The following is a 20,565-nucleotide window of genomic DNA, read 5'->3' as shown; positions in this document are numbered from 1 at the left end:
ATAATAACCATCAAAGGAGAATTGGAGGAATACTCAAAGGAAAAACATACATAGCAATGGAGAAACAGTAGGGAAGTGGGATTGAATGGATAGTTCTGCCTAGAGACCAGAAGGACGGTATACTGAATGGCCTTTTGTGACTGCATTCTTCTCTGGTTTATGGGCAGCCTCATACTGTTGATAAAGGAAGCAGCATTATCATTGCATATGAAAGGTTACATTCCATTATGTGTAGTCTTGATGTTTACACTATGATCACACTCCAGTGCAATGCTCCTCATCTTTGCTCACATAATGGAAGGTGGGCAAGTCAGGATTTTGTTTTAAATGAGTCTGCTCACAGATCTAGTCAAGATGGCTATTGGTAGATCCGGGATGGTCATACTAGATGGCAGGTTGCCTTATTGAGTTTGTTTTTTCTTTAAAATGCATGCCCTGAGTGACTTTGGAATTGTTCACACAAGAAGCCTTTACCTCCCGGACACTGCAGGAAATCATTAGGAAGCTCATGGAAGTTTTTAAAACTATGAAGCTAGTATCTGAAGTGGAAAATTTTCTTGCAGCCATAATAAATTCCTTGTTTAAACCACACCTAGAGTCTTGAGTAGAGTTCTGGATATTACACAATGAAAATGCTACATTAATCTTCAGAGTGCAGTATGGTTCACCAAAATGTTATTAAGGAGAGATTACCCAAACAAGGGTTGTATTTCTTAGAATATAGAGGGGTAAGAAGTGATTTGCTTGAGGTTTTAGGGAATTGATGTGGATAGATAAGAAGAAACTTGTGTTCTGCTGGGCATGTGGGGTGTAAAACAAGAGAAAATAAACTTTAAAGTAGACAACATCATTTGGGAGCGAGGTTAGAAAACACCACACATCAGGTTCAGGAAGTATAGAACACTCAAGTACAAAAAGTAATAGTTGCCAGCTCAATTCCTCTTTAAATCTGAGAATTTTTTAAAACTAGCCAAGGTTATAAAATGATATGGAGTTAAGGCATGTTTATCAAGATACAGATCAGCAATAATCAGATACCAGAACTATTTCAAAGGACTAAATGACCTCTTCCTTTGCAGAATTAACTCTTTAATAAGACACACTTTAGTAAGACTATGGTTTAATCATTACATCTTATTTGATTTCTCTATTGGGTTAGGATCCTATCACTTCATCTTGGATTTATTTAATCTCTATTGAACATTTGTTTATGGAGTGGGTCAGATTTTTGAGGGGATGTCAGTGAGAGGCCATTTCTATTGGGTCTAATCACCGCAACTTTGGTCATTTAGCTCTTGTGGGGTAGGGGTAGTGTTCCTGCCTCTGGGCCAGGAGATATGGTTTGAGTCTCACCAGTTCCAGAGGTGAAGAATAACGCCTCTGAACAGGTTGATTAAAAGGAAGAAATGTGGGCAAGGTAGTTATAAAGAAATGAGTTAGTTTAGACACAACATTCTTTGTAAATGAGTAGAAGCCTCCGGTTAAAAATACACGCGATAAAGATGGAAGCCTTTAGGGATGGGATAGTAGCACGTGTACCCTGATCACCCTCAAAAAGGAATGGCGGGAGAATAAAATGTACAGATCCCAGCATCTGCAGTAATTCGTTACTAAAATGAACCCTATGCCTTGGAGGTGCCGGTGTTGGACTGGGGGAGGGAGGACAAAGTTAAAAATCACACGACACCAGAACCTCCTGATGAAGGAGCAGTACTCTGAAAGCTAGTGCTTCCAAATAAACCTGGTGTTGTGTGATTTTTTTTTTAAGAAAATGAACCCATTCACTTCTGTGCACAGCTGGTAAAAGGTCTACAGAGGGTTAAACTGGCGAGAACTCTCGCCTCTCCCTCCGCAGGGAGCTCTCGGTGAGAAGGTGCACACACACAGTTCAGAGTGACTGGAGAGTGGCTGGGCTGGTTTTCACAGTCAGCCTCTCCCCATTCAAAGCGGCAGCGGGCGGAGCTCTCACATCGTCAGCCCGGGTCTCGGCATCTCTCAGTAAGGTGCTGCACAATTCCGTGTTTCTATCTTGCTGGTCTTTGCCAACCTTAGACCCAGAACCGTGTACACGGGCTGCATTCATTTAGACCTTCATCCAGGAACTTAAAGCGAGTTTGGAACTCCATTGGTTAATATTGATGGTGTAGGCGTTCAACTCTGTTCACTAGGACGCCGAGTGATCAGGAACTGATTAGCAATTTAAACTGGGGGTGGAGGGTGTCGAGATTTCACTCGAATTCCGGCAATTATTAACGTTGTTTCTTCCTCCCCCAAACAGCCGGGAGAAATTGTTCGAGTTCTACCAGCAAATCCGTGCATCTTCAGACTATGGTTTGAACCTGCAGTATGAGAAACTGATCCAGGAGCTTATCAAAGACAGTAAGGTCCAGGACATGGAGACAGAGAAACTGGAACAGACCCTCAGGAGGTAAGAGTGGCTGTGGCCCGTGACCTGTCACATTCGTGGAATTGTTGCCGGAAGCATTTCTGGAATGTATCTGAGTACAACTTTAGAATATTAAAGCGTGTGGGCAACTAACTTGTTTCACTTGGCATGTACTCTTTCACCCCCCTCCCTCTCTATTTACATAGTCATACAGCAATGGAAACAGACCCTTTGGTCCAATTAGTCCATGCTGAAAGTGTTCTCAAACTAAACCTGCTCCACCTGCTTGCATTTGGCTCATATCTCTCCAAACATGTCTAATTCGTGAACTTATCCAAATGTATTTTAAATGTTGTAACTGTACCAGCATCCACCACTTCCTCTGAAAATTCATTCCACACACAGCAGTGTAAAAATTTAAAAAAAAAACTTCCCTCCTGTCTTTTTAAAATCCTTTCTTCTCTTGCCTTAAAAATATATCCTCTAGTTTTGAACTCCACCTGGAACAAACCCATGCCATTCGTGTTAACTATGCCCCTCATGATTTTATACGCCTCAGTAAGGTTACCCCTCAACTTATCTCAAATCTTCCATTCCTGGCGACATCCTGGTGAATCCTCTCCAGTTTAATAATATCCTTCATATAACAGGGTGACCATGTTGTATCTCTTTCTGTAACAATTGATTTAGTTGTAGTGCAGCTTTACCCAACAGTGACAAACCTTTATTCTATATAGTCTTTTAAAATGCACTGATTTGACTTTGTGTTCATTTTTTTAATGATGCATTGATCAATCTCAATGACACTATGCATTTATGTAGTGACTTTGTAAGAAAATACTGCAGGGCAGTCCACAGGAGCAACATGATCCTAAAAGTATTGCAGTTTGATCTGTTTGAAGGGAATTGGTGTCAGAAAGTGATAAAATGTCTTCACTTTCTGGGCTGGACTCCAGTTGACTTGGAGTGGAGGGTGTGGTGCTAGAAAAGCACAGCAGGTCAGCAGCATCCGAGGAGCAGGAAAATCGACGTTTGGGCAAAAGCCCTTCAATCAGGACTCTTAGTGAGAGGAGGAGAACTTCTTCAAGGTAGGCATCCAGTTGACATGGAATTGAGCAGCAAGAATAGAGGAATGTAAATTGTTGGAGGGTGTCACACTTGAGTCAGGGGAGTTTATCTTTTTCCTATGAGATGTGGGTGTCCTCAGCAAGTCCTATTGCCTGCCCCTAATTACCCTTGCTAAGCCACTTTTGAGCACTGTTCAGAGTCTGTCATTGAGTCTGGCATCACATATGGGCCAGACTGTGTTTAAGAATGAAAAGTTACCTTTCCTAACGGGACCAGAAGGTGTTTAAACAACAATCAATCATTGTTACAACTTATTGGAGTAACTTTTTTAAATACTATATTTCCAAGTATTGGGAGGGGAGATCTGAACCTATGTTCCCTAGAAAATTAGGCTGAACTTTTGGATTGCTAGTCTACTTACTTTTAACACAACACCACTGCTGCCTCTTCTCAATGGTAAAGGGTTTTGCAATTATATGAATCTATTAACTATAACCAATGATGCGTCTGTTTTGGAAATAACACCCATTTTAGTGCCATTGAGTCACTGCAGCACAGAAAGAGGCCCTAATTAACTAATTAATCCTTCCTTAATTTACAACAGAGTACTTCAATCATTATGGAAGCACATTTTCACTCAGCAGCCATTACTCAAGCAAACTGCAAGGCTTCAATCAACTTCATTCTTAACACAATTGTTAGTTTACACATGGGGCTGGATTTGCATGAGTCTGTATAAAACATGAAATATTGGCATACCATCTGTGTACTAGGCTGTAACTTTATTTCCTCACATAGTTTGAGATATAAACATTGACTTTAAATCAATCCATAGTCGATCATTTAACATATCATGGGTCAAATTTAAAATTGGTACTGGAGGGTAAAAAATCTGATGACGAAGGGTCACTGGACCTGAAATGTTAACTGATTTCTCTTCACAAATGCTGCCAGTCCTGCTGAGTTTTTCCAACAATTAGCTTTTTGTTTTTGATTTAACCTGCAGTTCTTTGGCAAATTATCTTCTCCAGATAATGCACATTTGCAATGTGGGTTTAAAAGCATTTTGTGGCTGTACGGTCTAGAATTGGATAAAGTTTTCTGATGGTTATCCTGAATGCTGGAACTATTTCCACGTTTCCCATTCTAGTAAAATCATAAGAATATAATCTTAAATCTGACTAAGCAAAGTTGAATAACGGAGAACTGGCACACCCAGGTCAGTGTTCATGGGCTTTTCACCTAGATGTGAAACATAAATTAATGCACTCATTAGAGTTTCAGCTATTGGTGTCTTGATTTTTAATATTTATGCATCAAAGTGGCAGGTTTTCTAATCTTCTAACCCCATATTAATGAATTCACTTGTTAATGAATTCAATGTTAAGTGTATATCTGTATTGATTAAGACATAGTAGCAGAAAATAGTCCATTCAGCCCATTGAGTCTGCTCCACTATTCAATCATGGCTGATAAGTTTCTCATCCCCATTCTCCTGCTTTCTCCCCGTAACCCTTGATTCCCTTGACACTCAGGAACCTCTGAAATCCTAATGGAACAATTTTAAATTTATCTAAAGAGCAAAAGTATCAAGAGTTATTTCCTATTCATTGAGATGGGATTGACAAGCCAACCACTTGTTGCAAATCCCTAACTGCTCTTGAAGGTGGTGGTGAGCCAAGATGATTCTGTCAAAATCTTTGGGACCTACAGAATTAAAATTAGACAAATCAATGAGTAAAAAGTATAGGAGCAGTTTGGATTCTGTTCCCTGGTTGTTGAGAGACTGCACCTTGGCTTCACCATATCTCTGTTTATGTAGTATCCTGTTTTTTCTCGATGTAAAATCTAAATCACAATCACATTAGGAGTGAAACAAAACGTTTTACACATTTTTGGAAAGATTTCTTTTTCTTTTTTGTAGCTGTCCAATTCTTTTCCTTCCATTTGCTCCGCTTAAGACAGACTTACCGTTGACCTACTGGAAGAACGGTACAAAACTGAAGTATTATTGTAACTACTTATTGTATTAATCCATGAATGGAAGATAAGAACTTTGTCTTTTCAGCAGAGAGACAAAATAATTTCAATTTTTTACAAACCACTGCTCATTGAACCTGGTGTATGGTTCTACACTGTTCTTTCTGAGACAGTACATTCTAAACTTGTGGGGGAAAAGTGCTATAATTGGCCATGTCAAAGTAATTTAGTGTGATTGTTCTTTCATAAGAAAAGCCTTGAAGCTGAGAGAGCAGCTAGACCCTGTATAGCTTATACACAATGTGGAACTTGCAAACAAAAAATCCAACTGATAAAACATAAAATGATGAAAAGATGTAATGGATTCTGCGCCCTCTCAGTAATAGACTGTAAATGTACAAGTGCAGTTTTGTTGAAATACAGACATTTTATGTAAAATGTAAGCAATATGCTTAATATGAAATGTCATTTCAGAAGCCTGTTTTTGAGATGATTATTCTTCTGACAATGTATGAATCATCCCTTCACAATTTAGTTGTGTAATTAACCATTCTTTTAGGGTTCAAAGGAATTCAGAAAGCATAACAATTAAGAACAGCAGTAGTCTGTATACAGCCTCTTGAGCTGCTGGCTGTACTTTTGATATCAACTTCATTTTAATTGTTTTATCAGACTTCTCCAACCTCTTGCTCTGTCCTGTCTCCCCCCAACCCTTAATTTGCTTAGCGTTTTAGACACCCCATTTCAGTTGTCCTCAATTGCCAATCCTTTATCTTGGGGCTATAGCCCCTAATTCTAAACTTTCCAGTCCAGGGAAGTATCCTCTCTGCCTCAAACAAGTCAAACCCTCTTTGAATTTTATGCAGCTTAATAAGTCAACGTCCCTTTTTGTTGCTAATCACCGGAGAAGGTAAGCCCTTTCCTCTGGTTTTCCCCTTCACTGGACAATGATTCATGGAATGAAAATAATCTAGTGAGCCTTTGTACCTCAGCTATGGCAAGTATAGCTTTCTTGGTTAAGGAGGCAAACCCTAAATACTGTTGCTGCCATGCTGATTAAAACTCTAAAATAGCGGAGCACTTCCTTACCCTTGTACTGACCTCTTTGCAACAAAGGCCAACATGCCATTTACTTTCTCAATCACTTCCTGTACACACTGACTTTGGTTCTTGTACAAAGACTTATAACATCCTGCTGAAGACTGGCATTGGCTAATCTTTCCAAGATATTTTACCTCCCCATTCTTCTGACCAATGTGGATAATTTGTCTTTTCTCTTTATGTAGAGGAACCTCAATTATCCAAATGAGATGGGCTGGCACTATTTCATTTGGATAATTGATTATTCAGATAATCGATTTTTACCTTAAACAAGGGAAGCCATGCTGATCTGATGCTGTGCTGTACCGGAGGATTTGTTTAAAACCTATAATTTTAATGTATTGAGTGCAAGAGGACACAATGAACAAAATAAAGTAATGATAACATGAGAACATTTTTTTAAAATGCAGCAGTAGTTAGCATTTAGCAAGGAGTGGTGAAGACAGCATTAAGCAAGGTCCTGAACAGCTTTTACGAATGTAAGAGCGTTTGTCAGTTTCCGGGAACTCCATCTCACGATAGAAAGACAGAAGCATTGCCTTGTGCGTGCATTTATGTTCTTGGCCTTTTTTTTTTAATAAATGACCTGGTAAAGTGAGGGGAATACAGTACTGTAAAACACTTACTTTTGCAAAAGGCTGTGTAACAACTGTTATCTAAAAAAATATCCAGTTGCTGATGCTTGAGCTGCTTTTGCTGCTTGCCAGTGTTTTCACATGCTCTTCAGTCCAGGAAAATCACATACATTTATCTCTTTGAAACGTTTTTGTGGGACTTTGAAATCATCTTCGGATAATCGAGTTTCCTCTGTATTCCATCTGCCACTACCTTATCCAGCTCTGTCTCGCCCTTTGCAATCTCTTTAAGTCTTCCATGAAGATTATTTTTGCACCAGCTTTCTTCTGTTAACAAAGTTTTGCTACTTCCTTTTTGTTTAAAGATTTGACATCACTTAGGTTTGGGAATGTTCCAAAAATACATTTTGACAGGAAGGCTTTTTAAAAGCACTACCTTTCCCATTACACTGGCCCCTACCAAAGTTAATCACCTGATCAATGGGTTTCTTCAAATGTGGAAACCAAGTTTCTGTAGTGAAAATTGGAGGTTGAATATTATTTGGTCAGAACTTGTACCGTTCAGTCTTCAAACAGATTTGTGAGTGAGACATGACAAGGCCTGGCAAATCTAGAGCTTGAATTATTTTCTTAGCCTCTGGGGAGCAGGTGAACACCACGTGTGAGTACAAATGAATCCAGGTCTTGGTGCCATAAGATCCCTACCCTTGGTGCTCCAGCCCACCCATGCCAAAAGTAAAATGTTTGTGTAGACCAATGTGACATGGAAATGGGTGATGGGCTGTAGGTTCTCCAATTAGGGTCACAGTGGCTAGTTTTAATTGGTAGTTTTGGTGAAGGAGGAGTAGGCCAAAGTTAGCTTGCTAATTTTACAATGAGGTGACAAATTTACGGTTTGCTAGGAATCACGTGTGGAAAACCAGTGAGGGAACAGATTCCCTAGCCTGGATAGAGAGATTGCTAATCAGGCAGAGTATAGCATAGCTCGCAATTTTCTTTATTATAACAAGGAGGAAATAAATTGAATGGAGGAAGGGGTGAAATTCCAGTCTGATGTAATTAATACTCTGACTTAAACAGCTTAATGATTTTGGATTTGGCAACATCTCAGTACAATGTTAGTCAGTTGGCCTTTTTGAAAGATTGGGAGAGTGCATGTAGTAGCACATAAGATTATGGTATGAGTGTTGGGGGTGGTGGGAGGGCGGAGGTAACCATTGTTATGACCTCCTGTGTCACACTATTGAACGACTACACATTGGAAGGTAAGATAAGCTCCCAATTTGAAGTGTATTTGAGATCCATTTCCAAAACCGCACAATCTCTTGGCTTTGGCAATATGGTGCTGAGCTGAACTGAATTCAGCAATCTGTGTTATGAGGTATCGCACATTTAATGTTTGTGAATATCTCATCACGAGAACACGAAGGATCTGAGAGCAGCATCTGATGCATCGCGACTGTCTGTGTGGTGCACATATTTGATAACTTCTCCAATACATTTATTCTTTCGCTTCTAGTGTGGAAGACAGTTGCAATAGCATTGAGACCTCCCTTGGCTGTCATCACCTACATTCAAGCTGTTCATTGAATTTTGTTAAAGAAGCTCAAGAGGGTCAATTAATATAAAGTTACTTTGTTTTATAAACTTGTTAAGGTACAATGGAATGATGAAAGTCTCTTTTGAGAATGCACTGGATGATAAGTTGGTTAGTTTCCCTAGCTAAGAGTTAACTTTCATATCCATGACCTAATTGTTACCCCAGTGTAACTCCACAAAGCTGTGTTGGCCTCTTTCAAAATGCTACTTAGTCATACAGCACGGAAACAGACCCTTCCGTCCAACCAGTCCATGCCAACCATAATACCAACCTAAATTGGTCCCACATGCCTGTACTGGGTCCATATCCCTCCAAACATTTCATATTCACCTTTTATCTATACCCCTCATGATTTTATAAATTTATATCAGATCACCCCTCAACCACCTCCTCTTCAATGAAATAGGCACAGCCTCTCCCTATAACTCAAACCCTCCATTCCCGGCAACATCCCAGTGAATCTCTTCTGAGCCCGCTCCAGCTTGATAGTATCCTTCCCATAATTTTTCTGAGAGAATGGTTCACTTTAACCTGCCAGTGAATGTGTTGTTAAAAGAACTGCCTGATCATCTCCGGCAGGACACAGGCAATGGCTGACGCGCGACTGGCTGAAATGGAAGAGGACGTGCAACAGCAGGCATTGAAACTTGAGCAGAAAATCCGAGGGGAGGTGAGATCTGCATGTAGGCATTGATGGGAATTCCATGCCATTGTATAATTGTGGTGGGGGCAGCGGGGTGTGGTATAATTATTATGCTTTTGATCTGTATTCTTCAAAATCTCCAAGCGGAAAATGTGCAAGAATGTTGTTGTATAAATGTCTCCTGAATTCAAATTAAAAAAAAAAATCCTTTAATCCTTCGGGGCTATTCTCCTCCTGCTCCAAATAAAGAGTGTGGCATGATTTAGATTAGATTAGTTTACCTACAGTGAGGAAACAAGTCCACACTGACTCTGAGCATCCCACCCAGACCCATCTGCCTCTGACTAATGCACCTAACACTATGGACAATTTAGCATGGCCAGTCCACCTGACCTGCACATCTTTGGACTGTGGGAGGAGACTGGAGCATCTGGAAGAAACCCACACAGACACGGGGGAAAAATGTGCAAACTCAGCACAGACAGTTGCCCAAAGCTGGAATCGAACCCGGGTCCCTGGTGCTATGAGGCTGCAGTGTTAATCATGGAGTCACCATGCCGCCCACTTAGAATGATTTGTTCTTTTGACTGTCTGCAATGATCGGAGACTTCACAATGAACAGCCTCTGATATCTCGAGTGATAGTCACTTCTGGGGAATTGTTTACAATGAGCACCATTGGGCTGCCTGACCACACGAGATTCGCCAATGAACCTGATATTGTTCACAACCATATAACCTACCCAAAGAGCAGAAAAAGACCATTTGGCCTATCAAATCTATTCTGCCATTCAACAAGATCATGACTGATCTGATGATCCTCTCTCTTTTTGACACATTCTTTTTGATCTTACCTTTTTTTTTCCCCCATATTCCCTTTTTTACCTTGCTTATTAAAAAGCAATCACCATATCTGCATGCAGACTATGTAATGGGCATACTTTGGGTTGCTTTCCGGATTTACAATGCTATTGATCTTGAATCAAAAGACCCTCATGTACAGGGCTGCACGTCTTGTGTGTGGCTGTGGAAGTGGCCTTTTGAACAGAAAACATGGAGGCACACATGTTTCTGAAGGTTCTGCACTTTCTACGCTAGCACCTCCTTGCTGGACTTTCTGTTCAGGTGTGTCAGACTGAATGAAGGACTGTTGGGCAGTAAACCCTTCGGCTGGAGCTCAGTGGTTAGCACTGCTGCCTCATAGCTCCAGGGACCCAGGTTCAATTCAACCCTCTGGCAACTGTGCAAACTCCACACAATCTCCCCATGTCTGTGTGGGTTTTCTCCAGGTGCTCTGGTTTCCTCCTATAGTCCAAAGATGTGCAGGTTAGGTGGATTGGCCATGGGAAATTGTCCGTAATGTCCAGGGAGATGCAGGGTAGGTGGGTTGACCATGGGAAATGCAGGGTTATAGGGTGGGTCTGTTAGGTGGGCTACCATACTCTAGGGATTCTATGATCCTATGAAGGATGTGTCAAAGAAGCAGGTAGGGAGATTTCTAGTGGGTTGAGGGTACTTCTGGTTGTGGGAGAGAGCGAGAGATCACTGGGCTGTGTTTTGAGGGATATCAGGGAAGATATTGGGGTCTGAGGATTATGGCGATTGGGCAGAGTAGGGATGACGTGTTGCGTGGGGGACAAAATGTTTGTTACTGGATTCATGTTGGGCCAGGAGGGAATGCCTCTGCTCTCCTCGTTCACAAGTGGTGCCATAAAGGCAGACAGAACCTGAATCCAGCTCTTCTCTCTCTCCTCTTTTTTCCCCCCCCTTCACTTGCTGGCCTGCAAAATGTGGCCAACCTGAGTTAAATGATTAGAATCTTGTTAAAAAGGAGCCACACAGCTTCCTTTAATAACTTCACCAGACTCCCCTCCTGAGGATAGATTGAGCTGACAGACTCTCGTACGATTGTCTCATCTCTTTCACAATCTGAGGGATCAAAGTGTTCTAGAGTTGACGTTTACGTTTTTAAAATACTATCATCCTCCCCGGCCAAGACCAGTCTGAGTGTTAATGTTACCTGCATCAAATCCCTTTATACAGGAGGCCACTCCGTGATTAATCCTGTCCATTGCTGTTTAAGGTGGTGGTGTTCTTGACTAGCAATTGGAAATAGAAAGCCAGGTCAAGTCTCACCTCCCGGCTGTCAATCCAAATATTTTCTCAGGCATTCTTCAGTTAAGAGTCCCCATAATGTTTTAAATCATTTGGCTTTGAGGTGTGTTTAATCCTGCACATTTCGTGGTGATTATGTTGGAAACATTTGAGAAAGCATTGCACGTACTGCCAACACCTGCCGATGAGTCTGCCTTGTGTTGTCTGTTAGCCATTGTAGGTTGAAGATGGAAGAAAGCAAGAAACTTTATGCTGGGGTGTGAGTCTGTGTGTGGTGTTCCAATGTCATATTTCTGCCTATGGTGACTAGCTCAGATTGATGGGCTGAATGTGCTGTCTCAAAAATGAACCATCCTTGTCAAATCTCGTGCTACAGCATAAATGTAACACCTACATTGCAGACCATGAGCTTTGAAGAAAAATTATCATTACTTCCCCACACACACTGGCTTAATTTTAAAAAATCTAGGGGGTGAATGGGAGAAGACACTTTATAGTGTAACCTCTCGTGGTATTTGTGTACTTAGTTCGGCAGCTGACTCCTAAAGTCTCTGCAGCAACCTCAGGCAAAAGAAAACTCCAGTACATCCATTAATCATCTTCAGTTATTCTTATCGGGAGTGTGCATGGCTGCCCCTTAGGTGCAACAGGTAGCTGTGCACATCCCTGATCCTACAGAGAAATGATAGGACAGACCCAGTGAGCTGCCACAGCAGCTGGAGAGACTTGGGTTTTCACTCCTGCTCCCTTCAATTCTAACCTCGGTGGGAGTCATAAGTCAACTCCTCACATCAGGGCTGAAGTTGTCAAGAGAGGAAGAGTTTTTAAGCAAGTGGGAAAAATAGGGGGCAGCAAAAAAAAGTGTAAAATCCTCTAAAAGAAGAGCAGAGCTTCATCAAAGTACGACACGTGCTGTGGATGCTGGAAATCTGACATTGAACCTGGTAAATGTTGGAATTGCTCAGGAGCAGCATTGCACAGAGAAACTGAGTTCAGATTTCATCTGTTACTTTGTAACGACATGAAATGAGAAGTTGATTATTTGCCCTTTATGGGCAAAGTTAGATTTAAAGAAGCCGATTATTCAGTTTTAAATATTTGTCAAAAATGCTCCTTTTTAGGAGGTAGGAAGAGATGGACCTTTTTGAGGGTTGCACTGCGTCACTTTGCAGACACTGTTGAATTGCTTTTGTAGCTTAATAGGCTGTTCTCTTTAATTGACTGACTACTGCAGTGTGCTGAAAACAGGTGTTTTTTTAATATAACAAAGATTGCTTGTTCACTCTGACAAACACAAACTCAGTGTTCAAGTTTCATCCATTATAGGAGCAGGCGAAACTCGAGGCAAAAGTGGCAGAAATGCAGAAGCGACATGAAAGTGAAGTCACGGATCTGCAGGCAATCATTGACCGAATGAGAAAGGTATTTATGTTCCAGAGAATAAGGTTAGGTTACAGATTAGTCTGATTCCTTCCTGGGGAAGGATAGTTTATTTTACTGCAAAGCAACAATGTAAAACTGGTAAACAAAATCTCACATTTGTTCACATTTCTAAAAAAGACTGAAAATTGTATAATTCAGAATAAGACTGAACTGATCCATTTCAAAGTTACTAATTACTCAAATACTTTCATTTTAAAATCTACACAAGGACGTCAGGGTATTTTAGAGTTGACTTTACCCTGCCAGTACCCCTCAAAGGGGCATCTTAAAGACAACAAAAGAAGACTACTGAAGTGGTAAATAAATAAGAAACTAGTCAACTGCTGGGATGCTGGGCTAACTGGAGAATGTGGATTTGGAACAATTTGCTACAAAGCCAGAATGAGCTGAGAATTAATTTCTTTTTAATGCAATTGTTGTGATGTGGAATATAAGGCTTGAAAAGGTGGGAGCATAGAGTCATAGAGATGTACAGCATATAGTGACTGTCAAAAAGGGAATTGTAGATAAACTTGGGGGGAGAAAATCGCAGGGCAATGAGGAGAGCGCTGGCCGATTGGATTAATTAACTTTTTATCATCTAGGACCCAGCACAGGAATGCTGGGCTTGATGCCCATTTGGTTTTTAATCTGTTGTGACCACTGGGATGTCTCAATGGAAGAGTGCACACAGTAGAAATACTTGACACAGTATCTTAAACCAATATTTACGTTTTAATGTTCTGTGCGAATATTAAGACTTCTGCTCGACAGCCTCACTTATGCATTAAAGTTGATTGTTGTTGTTTTTTCCAGCTTAATGAAGAGCTGTGGAATTCTAATTCCAAAGGGGACGTCTCTGCATTAAAAGAGCAGTTGGATGAATTAACCCGGGTATGTGTGCGCGCAAGTGTTACAACCATTATGGCTTTATTTTTAAAGCTAATATAATCCAAACCATGATCTCTTGCGTACATGGAGCTTTTCTTATTCTCCTGAGAAGACGGAAATTAGACACTATTCACTCCTTGCTGTGCCAGCATTGAAGCTCTGTTGTCTTGGCGACCCTTTTGGATTTCTAAAGTTTCTTGCTTCTGAAGGACCTTGAATAATTAGTGGAAGAAAGCGTGTTTTGAGATCAGCCTGTTGTTGTGGTCCCCAAAGGAACTGTTTCACGCTATTGAAAGATTAAAACCAATATTTGCTGGGACAAATGCACAGAGCTTGCAGTTGGCAATGAGCCAAAATAAACCGACAATCCAAAATAAATTTGGCATATCCCCGCTTGACATTAGCAGTGAGGCTGAATGGAGCTGTTGTTCCAAATTTGTTACATTTGGTGACTCTATCGGAGGAGAGATTGGAAGAATTGACTTTTTGCTCAGTGTTATGATCAGGAATGCACTAACTGAAAGGTTGAGGGAAGTCGATTCATTAATGAACTTTCAAAAGGGAGTTGGATTTAGACTCGAGGAAAGATCTGTACGGTTAAGGGGACAGTCATTGAGTGAAATTAATTGGATAGCTTTTTCAAAAGACTAACTCAAGCACGACGAGCTTCATGCTGTGCTGTGAGAGTCAGATTTAAATGTCAGCTTTGCCTCCAGATCAAAGGTATAATAATTTCAGTGCAACTTTTCAGTCTTACAGGCATTGCAGATAAATAACCGAATCCTAGGCTCAAAGTGCGATTTATGTTCCTCAAAGCCCAAATTGCATTTTCTATGGTTTTAAACAAAACAATTGAGATCTTTGTTTAGGAGGCTTTTGGAACTAAAGATGTAATGGACAGTAGCAAACTTTTTTTTGAGATCTTTTGGAATTAGTTAACTCTGCTACCCAAGTGAGATATGGTGATCTATCCCAAATTGCATGTCCAATGATGCTCACTATCCCTGAAGTGCTGTAACAAAGGCACAGTTCTTGCAATGCTAGACAAGGATGTCCAATTTAATTGGATCGTAGACTATGATTATTTGGATAAATATATTTTAACATCCACACTGATGTATGGATAGGTATTAAGGATGTGACTGTACTGGAGCAAGTACAGAGGGTGTTGCATGGAATGGAGCAAAGTAGCTATGAAGAAAGGCTTGAGTTATTTTCTTTAGAGAAGGTTAAGAAGGATGTGATGTGAGATGTAGGTATTGTTGAATCTCCCTGTTCAGTGATGTTACTCCACATTTCTGAAGGAGGAGGGACTTGCATCCAGGCCTCCAGGATCAGGGTGAGGGACTCTGCCACTACAACACAAGAGTTCTCTGAGGTGTGTAAGACTGGGGGGGTATAGCCAGGGCAGATAGGAAATACTCGAAAGGTCAGTAACAAAGGGGCATATGTTTAGAGGGGATTTGAGGAGAAGCCCCCCACTCCTAAACATACACAGACGGTGTCTGGAATGCATTGCCTGGGAGATTAGAGGCAGGAAGTCTTTCAGCCTTTTTTAAAAAAATAGTACATGGATGAGCATCTGAAATGTCACAGCATTCCAGGCTTTAGGTGGAGTGCTGGACGGTGAGTTTATTGTAGACAGGAGATGGCTTTTTTGTTTGATTGTTGCAAACCTAATGGGCCGAGGGGCCTGTTCTGAATTATGACTCTCCAATCAGCTGCAGTAGTTATTGCTCAATTACCATTAGAGATTTCTTTTGTGTTACACAACCCCCCAACCTCGTCCCCAATAACAATTTGTGCATGTTGGTTTACATTCTTGTTTATCCAATGTCTCCAAGAAATCTTCATAACCTTGGGTCTATGAATGGAATTTCATTAACCTTTCCAGTATAGGGGAATCAACACCGCCACCTTTTAGTCTAATAAAGCGGTTTGTGAAGTGCTACATGGTCACAGACCAAATGCTGGAAAGTGGGATTAAGCTGGAGAAAGGTTTTGAGCAGGCGTATCAACAGTGGCCAAATGGCATATATCTGCACCATAAAATATTTATAGTCTTTAGTGATCCCAATATATGGAACCAACTTACATTCTACATTAGTATTATCTACATTATTATTACCCTGTTTGAAATGTGAGTATTCTGTTTAATTAAATGCTATAATTCCATTGCTGGATAAATCCTACATCTGGACCTCTAAAAGCAGTGGCGTATTAGAATTTGTGTTTAAAATTAATGCTGATGCAGATTTAATCATTATATATCACTGTGATATACACTCTCTTGCTTTGAGTTCAAATCCTCCCACATTTAAATATCTTCCGATACAGTTCTACGCTATGAAAAGCTGTCATCATTTTATGGAGTGCCTTTCGCGTGTTCCATGTGTCCCAAAACGCATTACAGCAACAGAGTGCTTTAAAACTGTAAAACGTCTAATATAGGAAATGCGACAGTCAAAGTTGCCATGCTCCTACAAATAGTGATGTGCCTATGATCAGTTAACCTGTTTAATGACGTCTGAGGGATAAATGAACTGTGATATTGCTTTCACCTTTTGAATGATGTCTGTCTGTCTGTCTGTCTGTCTCCAACTGGGAGAGAAGACTGGATGATCTCCTCAAAAACATCACTATCACTCAGGCTGACATTTCAGGGTCTGTGTGCTCAAGTGGTTGGTCTGGGACTGGAATCTGTAACTATCAGCCGTGTTGTTTGGTATTTGAGGTGTGTGTTACATTATGTAACATTTTCTTTTGCAGGAGAATGAGTATTTGAGAAGTTCCCTGCTTCAGAGTCAGACCGAGATTTCCATCCTTGAAGCTGGACTGGACAAATGTAAAAATGAGCTTGCTGATCGTCTGCTTGATCAGGAACGGTAAATGAGTATTCCTTCAACTAAACAAATGAGGTTTACACTGTAATGGAGGGAGTCTTCTGAACCTGTATGAAGTGTGGGAGCATTCCACTGCAATAGATACTTGATAGTTCCTGCCTCCCCACCCATGTACGACCACCCATGTACGACCACCCTGTCTTTACTGAAGACTCCTGGATGGTCTATCAACGAACATAACGTATCACTAATCTTCCTGCCTGGCAAAACTCTGCTCCAAATAGGACATGTAATGGGGAGAACGCAAAAGGAAGAACCCTTGTGGGCTGCCTGCCACTTGTGTGGGGTGAGGGTGGTCAACCCTTAACCTGCAGTACTTTTACATTAATGGGATGGTAACAACATCACCATGTCCTTTATTTTCAATCCTGATGGTTTTCCTGCCCCACAAGACCATTCTTCAACCCCCCCCCCTCCCCCCATGATTCCCTGCACTTGACTGACAACACCTACTATTGTTCTGATTGCTGTGGCATCCTGGGGCTCTCCAGGCACAGTATGACCAGCAGCCATGTCCTCCATGGCACTGCCAATTTCTGCAAATGGTGGCCTCTTGATTTGCCAGCAGCTTTCCCTTGACAGGCCATCATCCTATGCAGCCCTGTGCCAAGAGGAAAGCTTGCCTAATGGCCCAAAATCCAGCTGCTCTTCCTTCAACAAGGCAGCACAGCAGTCTTATTGCTTTCTTGGGCAGCACAAGACCCACACCACACTCGGAACGTTTTGTCCGATATAATGATCTGCCTGTTTGACCTTTTGTTGTTGTAGCTGATGGAATTATCTGCTCTGATTGTAACATTCCACTCTCCTTTTTTTTAAAAATATGTTAGCCCTTAATTCTCCTACATAATTATGCATTTATTCAAATGCTTGAATTTTCCTGTTTGTCTCCCTGTAGCTGTTGATCTGTATTGGGCCTCTGACCAAACTGTCTGTATCAGATTGATATTCTTATCCTGATATTTACCTCCACTAACCATCTCCAATTCTGCTCTCCACTGAACTACTGACTTCTTTCACTCACTGATGCTGTGGCCAAGTTGTCTTGTCTCCTACATGCCCCCAGTTTTCATCACTCTATATTGTTGGCAACTGCTTCGGCCTGAAGCTCTGTATTTCCATTTCAAACTTACTATCACCTGTATCCCTCACATATTTAAGATGTTTGCTAAGACCTACATCTCTGGCAAGACTATAGGTTACAAGTCTTGATGCTGCTTTTTCTTTTGGCTACTTTTTTTTTTCAACTAATAATCCAAGGAATTGTACTGCACTGAACCTTCATTGTAGCTACATGAACAAAATTTTCATGTTGTTTACCTAACTTGTGTTGAAAAGATTCCCTTTAAGTGATGCAAAATCAGAGCATTATAAAATGCTTCCACCGGTCTTTTGTAACTGGTGGCGATCCTTGTTTTGAATAATTGCATTTTTAATGTGAATTTTGGAAATGGTTGTCGTTTGAGTGACATGCCAGAAAAATGAATTGTTTTGCAGGAATCAAGTCAGCAGCTCAGTGCTGTTCAAATGCATTGAGAACGGCAGGGATGTGATTCCTGACAGAAATTAAACTTGATCGTTTTATTTAGTGACTGGTTAAGAACAGTAATTGTAGGGCCTTGGAGTCTGATGCCTTCTGAAATTTTCACCAGGGTGGTATGTGTTGCGTGTGTGTCCTGCAACAGCATAACCGAAGACTGAGGGGTGGATATTTTGGCCTTATTCTCACAATGCTGCTGAGTTCCAATGTTGCAGTGGCAAGACACCACTTAAAACTTTGTTTTAACAATTCTATCTCTTCAACAGGGCAAAGGAAACTATCCACAAACTAATGGAAGAGAATGAGATTTCCACAAATCAGATACAGATGCTTCAGTAGGTTATATTTTATTTGAAGGATTTTAAATCTTTTTAAAGGAGACAGCTAAATATGTATGTAAAATGTTCTTTTAAAATAAAATGGCATGTTATTCTGTTTTTGTTTGTGCTATTGTGTACTTTGCCCTATTTGCCATTCCCCAACACAATCTGACTGCACCGCAGCTAATCCATCACTCGAAGCGCTGGTACAATTGACATCGTGAAGGTTTAACAATGCAATGTGGAGGTGGTTGCCTGACAGTGCGTAGGAGTCAATGCCCCTACCGTGTCGAACAATTTATACTTTTTTTTTAGAAAGGTCTCTGGGTAATTTACCACTTTTTTTTTTCTTCTTCCTAAAATCAAATCTGATCAGAAAGAAAAGTAGTAAAGTACAATCATAGGTTATTTTAAATGTTCCATCAAAATGTCTCTCATCCCCAAGTTTTCAGTGCTCCTCCACTGCATTCAGCAAAGTTATTGACTTCCCTTGGTAAACCTCTCTGAAGAGAATGCAGTGAGGGTTTACCAGACTGATCCTGGGATGGCAGAACTGGACTATGCAATGATATTGGATTGCTGTGGTGGGGTGACTTGTAGAACTTCACTGTATTTTAAAGGTAAAATTACATGTGACAAATTTCTATTCTAAAAGCTCTAGCAGGACTAGACAGTGCAAACAAAGTAAGGATATTTCCAATGATCAGGGGAGTAAGGCTGGCAGTCTGAGAATTGGGTAGGCCATTATCACTGAGATGAGAATTTTTTTCCAACCAGAGAACATTTGGAATTCTTTGCTACAGAAAGCAGTTGAGGCCAGAACATTTAATGTTTTCAAGAAGAATTGGATGCCTTGGGACCGAAGGGATATGGAGAAGAAAAGGGGAACGGGGATGGAGGTGGATGATCAGCCATGATCATGTTGAATGGTGGACCAGGCTGGAAGGGCTGAATGGCCTACTCTTCCTGTTTTGTGTCACTTTTTTTTTCTCCCTTAGCTATTCCTTTAGAATCACCCACTTTGTATGTCAGTTTTCACAGTATTTCTCAATTGCTGCTGTCTAGTTATGTTGGATAATTCTTCTGTGAAAATACCTTTTGGATGTTCACCAAGTCAGGGATGATGTCAAAATACATAAGCAAAATAGGAAGTGTTGGAAATACTCAGTCAAAACGTGTGCTGGAAAAGCAGCATCTGAGGAGTAGGACAGTCAATGTTATGAGCATAAGCTCTTCATCAGGCACCCCCCCCCCCCCCCCCAAGCACACGTTCCTGATGATGAGCTTATGCCTGAAACGTAGACTCTCCTGCTCCTCTGTTGCTGCCTGACCGACTGTGCGTTCCTGCACCACACTTCTTGACTCTGATCTCCAGCATCTACAGATCTCACTTTCTTCTGGAAATACTCTGGTCAGGCAGTATTTGTGGAGAGAAAATCTGTTAACTTTTTTTTTGTATCAATGTCCTTTATTCAGCACTCTGACTTAAATGCGTGTTATTGTTGTCCATGTCTGTTTTCTGAATAGATGAAGGAAATCACTGAGTTTTCAATGGTCTGTTGTTAATCTTCCCTTCTCTATATTTTTTAGAGAGGCTAATAAAGCTCTTTATGATAGCAACAATGGGTTAAGAGTTGCTTTGGAGAGGAATCACAACTCAAATAAAACTAAGGTAGGTTTTTAAAATTTTCCTATGAAAGGATCTGTTTCTTGGTAGTAATTCCCAATGATTGAAATCACTCAAGAATCAGAATTTTGTTCAATTAAAATTTTAGGAAGCTTGTAATAGTAGTGTTGCAGGGTAAAGATGTTACTGTGTATGATTTAGATGCAAAGGAGGAATTCAAAATAAAATCTTTGTCAGAACATTATTTAATTTGTTTTTCACCTTGTAGTGTAGATGCAGTGACTTGTTAGCAAATTAGCATCTCCTTTTCTCAGCTCGGAATACTGCAGTGAGTAACTCTCCAAAGCCAGTCCATCATTGACAAGGCCCAAGTCAGCAGTATGAAGCATTGCTCC

The 20,565-nt window shown here is 40.7% G+C and overlaps 1 protein-coding gene across 3 annotated transcripts in view; it reads left to right on the top strand.

The window, feature by feature from the left end:
• rasef2 (RAS and EF-hand domain containing 2) overlaps window positions 1-20,565 on the top strand; it is an 82,555-nt gene that overhangs the window by 39,417 nt on the left and 22,573 nt on the right. For 2 of the 3 annotated variants that reach the window (XR_015753736.1, XM_043677575.2), the window contains exons 2-8: window positions 2,279-2,428; window positions 9,290-9,380; window positions 12,794-12,889; window positions 13,706-13,783; window positions 16,550-16,665; window positions 18,490-18,558; window positions 20,134-20,215. Coding sequence is in view for 2 of the 3 variants with exons in the window: in XM_043677575.2 (XP_043533510.1) it covers window positions 2,279-2,428; window positions 9,290-9,380; window positions 12,794-12,889; window positions 13,706-13,783; window positions 16,550-16,665; window positions 18,490-18,558; window positions 20,134-20,215 (682 nt within the window). In the remaining variant the exon portion in view is untranslated. Of the gene's footprint in view, window positions 1-2,009; window positions 2,144-2,278; window positions 2,429-9,289; window positions 9,381-12,793; window positions 12,890-13,705; window positions 13,784-16,549; window positions 16,666-18,489; window positions 18,559-20,133; window positions 20,216-20,565 lie in introns of those variants that run through there. The other variant, XM_087981169.1, reaches the window with a different exon arrangement.

Source organism: Chiloscyllium plagiosum, unplaced genomic scaffold (assembly GCF_037043375.1).
Source record: "Chiloscyllium plagiosum isolate Xiang-an unplaced genomic scaffold, Cpla_swu_hap1 HiC_scaffold_39, whole genome shotgun sequence".
In the NCBI taxonomy this organism is placed as follows: Eukaryota; Metazoa; Chordata; class Chondrichthyes; order Orectolobiformes; family Hemiscylliidae; genus Chiloscyllium; species Chiloscyllium plagiosum.
The sequence above is the reverse complement of the archived record's forward strand: the minus strand, read 5'-3'. Positions and strand labels throughout refer to the sequence as shown.